The sequence below is a fragment of the Dipodomys spectabilis genome, unplaced genomic scaffold (genome assembly GCF_019054845.1).
Source record: "Dipodomys spectabilis isolate Male_0828 unplaced genomic scaffold, ASM1905484v1 ptg000163l, whole genome shotgun sequence".
NCBI lineage: Eukaryota > Metazoa > Chordata > Mammalia > Rodentia > Heteromyidae > Dipodomys > Dipodomys spectabilis.
This window is the reverse complement of record NW_024870840.1, coordinates 14504919-14517461: the sequence shown is the minus strand read 5'-3', so window position 1 is coordinate 14517461 and position 12543 is coordinate 14504919. Positions and strand designations below refer to the sequence as shown.

At 39.6% G+C, this 12543-nt stretch overlaps 1 protein-coding gene across 3 annotated transcripts in view; it reads right to left on the bottom strand.

The window, feature by feature from the left end:
- The window catches only part of Txnrd1 (thioredoxin reductase 1), a 47341-nt gene that overhangs the window by 25058 nt on the left and 9740 nt on the right, over positions 1 to 12543 (bottom strand). For 2 of the 3 annotated variants that reach the window (XM_042693087.1, XM_042693089.1), the window contains exons 2-4: positions 7942 to 8064; positions 5623 to 5695; positions 3447 to 3566 (exon numbers count right to left, since the gene is read on the bottom strand). In XM_042693087.1, the coding sequence (XP_042549021.1) occupies positions 3447 to 3566; positions 5623 to 5695; positions 7942 to 8028 (280 nt within the window). In that variant the 5' untranslated portion in view covers positions 8029 to 8064. Of the gene's footprint in view, positions 1 to 3446; positions 3567 to 5622; positions 5696 to 7941; positions 8065 to 9266; positions 9338 to 12543 lie in introns of those variants that run through there. The other variant, XM_042693086.1, reaches the window with a different exon arrangement.

The following is a 12543-nucleotide window of genomic DNA, read 5'->3' as shown; positions in this document are numbered from 1 at the left end:
TTAGCGCAATTACATCACTAATTATACAAAACTGACTTTTATGAGTTGGAAAGTCATTGATTCTACCTTCAACTTATCTAGAGATTCTAGAGTGCCCTAAATATTTTTAATCCAACATGGTCCAAACACAGTCCTCTTTAACAAACAATGGCCCCCATCTCATCATGAAACCAACTTCTTTAGAGATAAAAAAGCAACACTTTCCAAAGAAAGCAAATGTAATCTGTACACCTTTCATGCTATGAACTCTTCATGTGTGATACATACCACTTAAGGATTCATTTGAAAGAATTCTGATTTACCATTTAGAAGTATCATATTCCACATGCATACTAGCCACCTATACTAATGTGAGCAACTGGGAGGACTAAGCAAGATCACAAGCCTGGGCTATACTGTGAGGCTCTCAAAATAAAGCAATACCATACTCCAAAAACATTATAACTATGTAAGTTACCTGACAAAGTAAGTGAAATAATTTTATCCATAAAAAAATGTCATCACATGATCTTGTATTTAAAGAATCCCATAGACTCCACTCCCAAATTACTCAAGCTGATTCAAAACTTTGGCAAAGTAGCAGGTTATAAAATTAACCCCCAAAAATCAATGGCTTTTCTGTATGCCAACAATGAGAAAAGTGTGGCTGAAATTAGGAAAGCAACTCCATTTGTAATAGCCCCACAAAAAATAAAATACCTAGGAATTAACTTAACTAAAGAAGTGAAGGACCTCTATGATGAAAACTTTAAAAGCTTGAAAAAGGAAATCAACACAGAACTTAAAAAATGGCAAAACCTCCCATGCTCCTGGATTGGAAAGATTAACATCGTGAAAATGGCAATACTTCCCAAGGCTATCTACAAATTCAACGCAATACCTATCAAAATTCCACCCTCATTCTTCAAGGAAATAGAAGAGGCAATCCAAAAATTCATATGGAACAATAAAAGACCCCGAATAGCAAAAACGCTCCTCAATGGAAAGAACACTGCTGGAGGAATATCAATACCAAATTTCAAACTCTACTATAAAGCCATAATAATCAAAACAGCTTGGTATTGGCATAAGAACAGACCTCAGGACCAATGGAATAGAATTGAAAACCCAGAAATGAACCTACAGACCTATAGCCATCTAATCTTCGATAAGGGAGCTAAAACAATAGAATGGAAGACAGACAGCCTCTTCAGTAAATGGTGCTGGCAAAACTGGTTAACTACATGTAGAAAACTAAAGCTAGATCCTTATATATCACCCTGCACCAGAATCAACTCCAAATGGATCAAAGACCTTGAACTCAAAGCAGACACTCTGAAAACATTACAGGATGGAATAGGAGAAACCCTGGGTCTCCTTGGCTCAGGCCGAAATTTTCTGAATAGAGACCCGGAAACACAACAAATCAAAGAAAGGTTGGACAAGTGGGATTGTATAAGGTTGCAGAGCTTCTGCAGGGCAAATGACATAGCTAGCAAGATCAATAGAAAGCCCACGGACTGGGAGAAGATCTTTACTAGCCATACAACGGACAAGGGTCTCATATCTAAAATATACTTGGAACTCAAAAAATTAAACCCCCCAACAACAAATCCTCAAAGAAACAACTGCCCAATAAGTAAGTGGGCGAAAGACTTAAAGAGAAACTTCTCTGAAGAAGAAAGAAGGATGGCCAATAGACACATGAAGAAATGTTCAACATCCCTAGCCATAAAAGAAATGCAAATCAAAACAACATTGAGATATCACCTCACTCCAGTTAGAATGGCAAAAATCAAGAACTCTAACAACAACAGATGCTGGAGGGGATGTGGACAGAAAGGAACCTTACTTCATTGTTGGTGGGAATGTAAACTTGTTCAACCACTTTGGAAAGCAGTATGGAGGTTCCTCAAAAGACTCCACATAGAGCTCCCCAATGACCCGGCAATCCCACTTTTGGGCATTTACCCAAATGATCACAAACAAGGCCACACTAAAGCTACCAGCACAACTATGTTTATTGCAGCATTATTTACCATAGCTAAGATATGGAACCAACCCAGATGCCCCTCAGTAGATGAATGGATCAAGAAGATGTGGTATATATACACAATGGAATTCTATGCCTCCATCAGAAAGGATGACATTTCCCCATTTGTTAGGAAATGGGAAGGCTTGGAAAAAATTATATTAAGTGAAGTAAGCCAGGCCCAAAGAAACATAGGTCCCATGGTTTCCCTTATTTGCAATATCTAGTATAGGTATGAGTCAAGCGGAAAAAGTCAGAGAATGTGATGTTAGGAAAATGAACCCTCAAATATGTATTTTAATGTTTTTGTTTCTTTCATGCATGTGTTTCTAACGCATTTATAAGATTATTTCTTTGTTGCTTTGTATGTCCCTCCCCCACAGTGTAACCCCCGCTTTCACTATATTTGATGTCAGTATAACATGTGGAGGAGACGGGGACAAACAAGTCGTTTAAGGATTCAGGTGGACCTGTTGCAACAATGAGAAGTACAAAATGTCATGTCAAAACCAGCTTTACAATGTCGGTGGGGGGGGGGGGGTATGATTGGGTGGGGGGAGGGGGGAGGCTGGGAAGGGAGGTGAAGGGTAAACAAAGGAGGAGGCTGCAATGCTTGGTAAGAAATGTATGCATTATCCTGCCCATGTAATTGTAACCCCTCTGTACAGTATGTTCTCAAATAAAATAAAATTAAATTAAAAAAAAAAAAATGTCATCAGGCCAGAGCCAGTTGCTTATCATGCATATAATCCTAGCTATCTGAGAGACTAAGATCAGAGGGATCACAGCTCAGGGCCAGCCTGAGCAAAAAAGTTTGTATGACTCCTTGCTTTGTAGCTGGGTGTAATAACATCCACCTGTTGAGATCAAGCTACTTAGGAAGCTAAGATTGGGAGGAAAGCAGTTCCAGGCCAGCCAGCATAGGAAAATCTGGGAGATTCCACTTCAATGGAAGAAAGATGGGTAGGTAGGGTGGAACAACCCAGCTATGGAGGAAAGCTCAAAATAGGTAGATCATATATTAGGCACATATGGGGCAGGGAAGTAAGACCCTATCTCAAAAATAATCCGTGCAAAAAAAGGGCTAAAGACATGCCTCATCAGTAAAGTACCTGCTTAACAAGTGTAAGGTCCTAAATTCAGACTACAGTATTGACAAGAAATAGAGACGGACAGAGAGAGAGAGAAAGAGAGACAGAGACAGAGACAGAGAGGGGGGAAGGGGGATAGATAGGGAGACAGAGAGAAGAGAGAAAGAGATGAAAAAGACATGAGAGAGAGAAGAAAGAGAAGAAAGGAGAGAGGAGGCAAGAGAACAAAACAAAGATATATACAATAAAAAGTTTTCCAGTTATTTGCTACCCTCATAAAAATAGAACATTGCAAGATAATGGCATAAGCCCCAAAACACAAAGAAAAGCTTTTCCTTCCATACCCGTGTCTTCAACTTTCCATCCATAGGTGCCTGAGTCTTTTAGGGCTTGCCCTAACAGAGCTGCTTGGTGCATCAATTTTTTAGGTATGCACCCCACATTGACACACGTTCCTCCAAGACCTGCAACAACATTGAGAAGTCAGCTTGTAACCTACTACAGGATTGCAAAGAAAAAGCCAACAAGTATAAGGAGTCTTATTTTTGTGTGCTTAATGTCTCCAATAAGTTTAGTCCTAAGTCTCATGACATTTCTAAGTTCAGAGAGCTTTATATATTGAACATAGCAACATCATCCTAAAAATAGAGAGGCAAATTTCCACATACTTCAAAGATTCAAAATTATATTGATAATGGTGCCAGAAAGTGAAACTTTACTGTGTACACAACTATTGCTGTTCAATGTGTGAATGAAACTGGTAAAAGGATTATATAAGCACTGGCCAACTGCAGGGGATCTGAAATTCTGCATCACACCTTGTGTTTATGCACATTTTAAATGAGGTAGCCCTACAGCTTTCATTTGATCCTCCTAAGGATCCATGTTTCATCTCCTCCTCTTTTCCCTTCCCCAGAAGGTATGATAGCTGTACACTTACAGAACATTATACTAGCTTATTTTTGTCAGTACAAAAGACAAGCAGATAGGAGAGGTAGCTAAAATGACAGGAGTCAGGGTACAAAGAGTGAAACTCATAGGACAAAGACATGTCCAGTGAGAATACTACTATGAAGTGCAAACTCCACAGGAAGAGGAATATATCTAGCACCAAGAATAGTGTCTGTCACAGAGTTGACACTTACTAAGTACTTGCTGAATGGATAAATTAAGAAAGTGTGATGTCTGATTTTGACTTCCTGCTGCTGGCCTCTCTTCTAAATCAGGCAGTTAAATGTTACTCTAGATATAATTTACCTATCCCTCTGCTCTCTGGCCTTAAGACTCCTCAATGACTTCTACCATGTGCTTGGATTAGTCCCAAGTCCTGGTCCTGGCCTACAGGATCCTTCACAGTTTGACTTGCCTTCCTTTCTAGTCCTGCTTCAGACTACTCTCTAAGTCCCCACAACCATAACCATAAAAGACTCATCTATCTCAGGGCCTTGGAATATACTACTCACTGAGAAAGAAAGAAAAGTTGTGTGGAGGTTCTGCTCCTGTGTTTGGCATAACTGGCTCATTCTTGATTTTTAGGTCTCTTCTAGATGCCAGTTCCCTTGCTTAATAAACTGCTCAGGTTAAAACTCTCCTTCAGTTCTTCTTTATTTCACTATGTAAAATTTTAAAGAATCACTCATCACATTTTGGGTAAGTTCTTGCTCATCTTTTGCCTCCACACTAGAATATAAGCTCCAAAAGAACAAAAACTTGTCTCATACTGTAGTCAATTGCTATTATCCTTATAGCCCTGGTTCATAAAGAATCAATAAATATTTGTTAAATTGATAACAATAAACACATAGTTCACCAAAATTCAAGTAGCAAGGCTATCCACTCAATTATCTGGTCCTAGTTAGTTCTCACTGACTGGAGGGGATAAGTTCAAAGTTTGGAGAGAAAAACTGGGAGAGAGCAAGAGAAGGGGGTGACATTGTCCAAAAAGAAATGTACTCTTTACTTAACTTATGGAACTGTAACCCCTCTATCACCTTTGTAATAACAATGTTTTAAAAAATATTTTAAGATTCAAAGTTTGCGCTATTAAGCCTCTTTTGGGGGGGGGAGGGAGGAGTCAGTTGTGGGCTTGACTCTAGGCCTGAGGCTGTACCTGAGCTCTTCAACTTAAGGCTAGCACTCTACCACTTGAGCGACAGCACCACTCCTGGCTTTTTCTGTTTATGTGGTGCTGAGGAATCAAACCCAGGGCCTCATACATGCAAGGCAAGCACTCTACCACTGAGCCACCTTCCCAGGCCTATTAGGCTTCTTAAGCATGATATGTGACACAATATTTAAGTTTTAGTCAGAGCTGTGGATAAGATTTCTACTACCCTGACTGTCCCAAAGAACCTAAACTTACAGCATTTAAGCCAAGTCCATTTTAACTTAGCTCAAGTGAAAGAAATACATGTTGGTATGAGGTCTTTTCTTTTCTAATTGGGTTTTCGGTGTCACTTCAGATCACTGTAAGAAAAATATATTTCTAAAAATCACTTTTAAAATGTTCTAGAGGCTTACCCCATCTAGTTCCAAGAGGAGTTGGAGTGACAAAATCCAAGACTAATACCTTCTTGTCATACTTGGCTGCCTCCTGGAAAATAAGATTATCAACAATAGATTGGAAATGAGCTTCTAAAACTTAATAGCTTTTATTATGCTATAATGCCTAAAGCATTATAATTACTAATTATAATTACCAATTACTAATACTTGGGAATTTCATATACTATGATGACCAGTTCAACTCTGAGGTAAAAAGTAAGGATAGTAAGATAGTTGTGATGGTAGTTTTAAAAATTATGCAGATGTTTGTATAACTATTACAAAGCTAGAAATCTTAGAATCCTACATAATTCCATGCAAACCATAACAGATCAAGCAGCAATCTAAAAATAAAACCCACAGCCATTTCCAAGCCAGAGTAGGTAGCTAGGAAAGCCTGTTTATTAGCTTTCAGCATTATCTCAACTTGATGTTGTAATGTAATGTCTTCAAAAGTATTTCTACATTTTACCTAATTAAGTTGCTAAGTCAGAATACTAGGAAAGCTTTTCTTCCAAAATTTTCCTAATATTTTTATCAGACGAGTCCATGAGATAGTTGACAGTATCTGGGATCTTTCTAAATGTATTTAGGGGGAGTGAAAGGAATTGGGTTCATTTTTCAGAGTTTCTCTATCTTTGTGGGAGAATAAACTCTGTGTACTGGCCACTTACCCTCAAGATTACCTGAGAGGACTGTCTGTGTACCCTTCAGACCACCATCACTAGAATAAAGTACATCAGTGCATCGCTCTCAGCAAAGCCCTGCTTCGTTTGAAATCCTGGCCTGCGCCTAATGTAGGCTGCTTCATGTGAACCCATCTTTACTGACCATAAGCTATAACTTAGGGGGCATAATCACTTAATCTTTAAAAACCTGTTGATAAGGATAACAGGCCTAAGGGTTCCTCAAAGGGGCAATGTATCTTGGGTTAGTTAGGAGCCTTAAACCTTGCCTATTTATACACCTTCTCAATCATGCCTAGGCCACAAAGTTACTACTCATCCTCTTAGATCTCCTCATATACAGCCAGCAAATCATTTTTGTTTTGTTTCTGTGTTTTAAAGCCAGTAGTGGGATTTAAACTCTGCATACAATCAACTGGTTATTTTGATCATGGCTGGAGCACTACACCACTTAAGCCACTCTCCAGTCCAGTTGTCATAGGGTTGGTCACAGGGCTTGAATTCAGGGCCTGGGTACTGTTCCTGAGCTTTTATGCTCAAGGTTAGTGTTCTACCACTATGAACCATAGCACCACTTCCAGTTTTCTAGTGATTAATTGGAGATAAGAGTATCACACGCTTTTCTGCCTTGGATGGCTTCTAACCAAGATCCTCAGATCGCAGTTCTCTGAATTGCTTAATTTTAAGCATATGCCACCAGCACCTAGTATCAGCAAATCTTTTTTGCGTGTATGTATGTGCCAGTAGTGGGGCTTGAACTCAGGGCCTAGGTGCTGTCTCTGAGCTTTTTTGCTCAAGGCTATCACTCTACCACTTGAGCCACAGGTCCAATTCTAACTTTTTGGAAGTTTTTTGGAGATAAAGAGTCTCAGGAACTTTCCTACTCAGGCTGGTTTCAAACTGCAATCCTCAGATTTAGGACTCCTGAGAAGCTAGGATTACAAACCTGAGCTACCAGCGCCCAGTGAGGCAAATCATTTTTAATAAGTTTGGGAAATTTAACAGCTCTTTATCTTTCTACTGGGGAAGAGAAGTTGTAAACAGGGAAATCAACAAAAATGAAAATATATCAAATACTAGTAAAGAATAAGATATATTTGCTTGGGGCTGGGAAGGTGGCTCAGTGGTATAGCACTTGTCTTGCATGCATGAGGCTCTGGGTTCGATTCCTCAGCACCACATAAGCAGAAAAAAAAAAGTCAGAAGTGGCAATGTGGCTCAAGTGGTAGAGCGCTAGCCTTGAGCTGAAGAGTTGAGGGACAGCGCCCAGGCCCAGAGTTCAGACCCCACGACCGGACCCAAAAAAAAAAAAGATATATTTGCTTCATTTCAAACAGTCCCCACACAACTTTATCATTAAAAAAAATCAAGCAAACTTAAAATGAATGAAAACGTGCCTCAAACCATTGGCCTTATACTTTATATTTAAATATACATAGACATATATATAAGTGATTTGTAAAGTGGTCCTCTAACATGTCCTGCCCAAGTTAATATTAACAAACTCAAGAATGGATCAAATAAACTCCTCAACGAACTGGGAGATCTGTGCCAGGCACATGAGTATTTTAACCATGATCAGACAAACCCACAACAGAAGGAGCCTTGCCTTAGCAGCTGCCAGTCCTCCAGATCCTCCTCCAATGATGATAAGATCATAGTCATAGGTCCCAGGGAGGTTTTTAGTGCTATTCATTTCTATCGGCTTTTGAAGTTGGCTTTCCTGATAAGCCTAAAGAATAAACAATGGCAGAGAAAATAATTTAGCTTAAAAGAAGCAATGCTACAAAAAGCTTTGGAAGAAAGCTTTCTGTAAAGAAAAGCAAAAACAATTTTCAAAGGCACAGGTTACTTTTCTGTTACAGTTCACAAACAGAAAGATCCCACCTCCCTTCAAGGGTTGACTAATACTTGTTTTCTTTTGGGTTATGACATTTGTAAAGCTTTCTATATCACTGCCACCACTTTGAAGCATTCATTTGGAACTTCTACATATAAACAGAAAGGGTCCTGACAAACCAACAAAATCAACTTAGATCTGAGTGAAGTTTGATTGTCAGCCTTTTATTCCTAGAATTACTTAAATATTTTTATTGTTTTATAAAGGTGGTGTACAGAGGGGTTACAGTTTTTGTAAGTCAGGTAACGAGTACATTTCTTTTTGGACAATGTCACACCTTCCTACACTCTTTCCCAGTTTTTCCCTCCTGTTATTCCTTGAATTTTCAAACTAAGTTTTAAATTAGGTTATTTTTCTCTCATTGAGGGGGAAAAAAATATTAACGTTTTTGTGTGTATGCTAGATTGAACTCAGGACCTTGCCTTCTCACTCAGCTTTTTCATTCCTAGCCTTCTTCCACTTGAGCCATGCCTCCACTTGCAGTTTTTTGCTAGTTAACTGAAGATAAGTCTAGCAAATTTGTCTGCTCAAGCTGGCTTTATACCTCAATCCTCAGATTTCAGCTTCCTGAGTAGCTAGGATTCTATGTTTGAGCTACCTGTGCCCATTAAAAACAAACAAAATAAAAGGCTTTTGCAAAGCATTTGCTTGGAGGTTTTTGTTTAGTTTGTTTCAACACTGGAGTCAAATATCGGGCCATGTGTATTCTATGTTAGTGTTCTACCAGAGTGGACCTCCAGCTCTGGCAAAATCTTTTAATCTTATGCTTTAAGTCTCCTACAGTGTCCATATACTTGGCATACCACAGGTTTTATAATTTAGATGTTAAATTTTAAAACTCCTTTTCATTACATTAGTTTTCAGACATTAATTATATTTCATATTACTTTGGAACAGTTTTGGTAATACTACCTTTTATTGAAATAAATACCAGTACTATCAAGAAATACTGACTAAAAAAAATTAACATGCATGTTAGAATGTTATTTAAAATAAACTTTTAACTTTGACAACTAAAAAGTCCCCAAACTTACCGGCCCAGACTGTACATTTTTCTCCTGCCTACAATCAGGTGTGGGGGATGAAAGGACGAACTTGGGGTCAGCAGAACTGGGTGCTTGAAGTATGGAAGGGGATGCCATGGAGGAATGTGGAAGAGGACGCACAGCCCTGTGGGTGCCCCTGGGCAGCATGCCAGATGCACATGGTGGCTCAGGGGCAGAAAGGAGAATACGTGGAAACCAGCGGCAGTGGGGACAAGTCTGCACCACCCTGATAGTCTGCACAAAAGGTCTAAGGTGAGAAACTGGTAAACACAGCCAGTGCTCATCAACTGGCATTATGGCTGAGGCTCCTTCTTCGATGCAGGGCACTGTGGGGAAAAAAAAGTTGGTAATAACAGCCCCTCTTTACTGGCATGCACAGATGGTGATAAACACTGGCTGTTGTAAAAGGAAAACTACCTGTTCTTGGAACTTCTCTCCCCAACAAAATATCTAGTAGAACTAGTGAAATCAAGCATATCCTCGTGCTAAAAAGCCACATGCTACTCCAATAAAGTTTATAATCTTTTCTCTTTTTCTTTTTTTTTTTTTTTTGGTCATTGTGAGGCTTAAACTCAGGACCTAGGCACTGTCCTTGAGCTACTGTGCTCAAGGCTAGCACTCTACCACTTTGAGCCACTTCTGGTTTTCTGGTAATTAATTGGAGGTAAGAGTCTCACAGACTTTCCTACTTGGACTAACTTCCAACCACAATCCTCAGATCTCCAGCTATAATCTATCCTTTGCTGAAATTCTGTATCTGATCTGAATTCTTACAGTTCAAACTTAAAGTAAAATTCTATCATCCAGTGCAAACTTTACTGGACAAAAAAAAATGGATGGTTAAGGAAAAATCAGTAAGATACAGACAATAGAAGCATTCAACTAATCCTAGAACCAAACATGTTTTTAACTTTTTAACTTTTAAAAACATTTTAACTTGATGGGGACTGGGAAGGTGGCTCAGTGGTAGAGTGCTTGCCAAGCATGCATGAGGTCCTGGGTTCAATTCCTCAGTACCACATACACAGAAAAAGCCAGAAGTGGCGCTGTGGCTCAAGTGGTAGCACGCTAGCCTTGAGCAAAAGAAGCTCAAGGGCAGTGCCCAGGCCTTGAGTTCAAGTCCTAGGACTGGCCAAAAAAAAAAAGCTTCATTGTTTTAGCTGGGAGCCAGTGGCTCACGCCTATAATCCTAGCTACTCAGGAGGCTGACATCTGAGGATAGCAGTTCAAAGCCAGTCCAGGCAGGAAAATCCGTGAAACTCTTAATCTCCAATAAACCACCAGAAAACCGGAAGTGTCACTGTAGCTCAAGTGGTAGAGTGCTAGCCTTGAGCTGAAGAGCTGAGGGACAGCACTCAGGCCCAGAGTTCAAGCCCCACGACTGCCACCCACCCCCCCCCCCAAAAAAAAATAGGTATCTCAACTGAAATACAATTAAGATAGGGCCAGCAATAGCACATATCTGCAATTCTAGCTACTCGGGAGAGGCAGAATCAGAATGATCACAGTTTAAGGTCAGATCAGGCAAAAGTTAAGATCCTTGTATCTCAACCAAACTGGTTAAAAAAAAGCCTGTCATCAAAGCTACACAGGAGGCATAGGTAGAAAGATCCTGGTTCAAAATGGCCTTTGGCAAAGAAGACCCTATCTAAAAATAAAGAGAAAAAAAGCTACAGGTATAGTTCAAGCAGTAGAGTGCTTTGCCTAGAAAGCACAAGGCCCTGAGTTCAAAGTTTAGTACTGCCCAGAACAAAATAAAGGTAGATGGAAAACAGCTCTCTGAAATAGTAAGGAGAGGCAAAAGAAAAATGTCCCCACTCTCCTCCACAGGGCAAACTGCCTTGTGCTCAAAGTCAAGCAGCTCTGGTGTGTGTCTGATGGACAACCCACTGCTACATTAAAATAACCTCTCTTGGTCAAACCTGATCCAGGAGACATATGCACTATTATAATAACAGTGTGCTACCATCTAAAGCACTCCCCGAGATCTTTTACAAACACTACTGTTTTATTTATCCATCTAGTCTCCCTATAATTCCTAAATAATCTCCCTTTCTTTCTTGAAATTCCAATTACACATACTGTCGAGACACTTAGCACAAACTGTTTCCCAGATTTAATGTTCTCTTTTCTCCACTTCAGCTCTTCCTGTTTTAAAGATTTAATTGATGGCTTTGACAGCCCAGGGTTGGGTATTCTTTGTCTGGAATCCCCACTGTCACCATCACATATTCTCACCAACTCCATGGATCAGTTGTATGTCTTTTGCTTCTGCATCCTCAGTGACAATCAGATGTGTATGATCCTCAAAAACATTTTTAGAAAGTCTAGCTCCAACTCTTATATGTACTAAGTAGCTGAGCTCCAGTTTCTTCATAAAATTAAAAACATGGACAAAAGGAAAACTAGAGTAGGGCAAAACAGGTTAGGAGCTTGCATTTATTCCAAACCTGACCCAACTTTGCCACTTACAGGTAATCTTGGGCTAGAATATCTAAAATGTCCTGCCTGCTTAGTTTACAAAATCAAAGATGTATTCGTTCATTCCATAGAAGTGTATATAGAGCCTGCACATGGAAGTGGCACCAGGGTTTAAAAAGGAATGGTTGATACCAGGCTACAGTCGTTCACATTTGTAATCCTTGCTACTCAGGAAGCTAAAATCTGAGGATTGTGGTTTGAAGCAGTCTGGGCAGCAAAAGCCCAGGAGACTCTTTAACTAATTAGCTACCAAAAAAGCCAGAAGTAGAGCTAGAGTTCAAATGGTAGAGCAGAAAAGCTTCAGGGTCAGTGCACAGGCCCTGAGTTCAAGCCCCAGCACACACACACACGTGTGCGCATGAGAATTATTGAGTAGCAAGGGCCAGTAATCCCAGCACTCAGAAGATAGAAAAGCAGATCAAGATTGGCCTGGGCTACATGAGATGCTGTATCAAAAACAAACAAAAAAGGAATGGTTTTATAGTTAGAAGTGTAGGCTATAGCTAGAGAAAAAGAGCTAAAGAACAGGTAAAAGTCAGAGGCATTAAATACTATCAGTTCTTATTCCCAATATCCCAAATGTGCCAAATTGCTTGAATTTCATGTTTTATACTTTGTGTATAAACAGTGTGACATTTCCTAATGCTATACATACACATCTGGCCTCTCAAAAGAAAAATGAATTAGGATGGGATGTAGTTTAGCTATAAGGCCACGGGGTTTCCATCCACAGAACCTCACTGACACCATATAAAACCAAAAGCCTTTATAGTGGCTAGGTAGC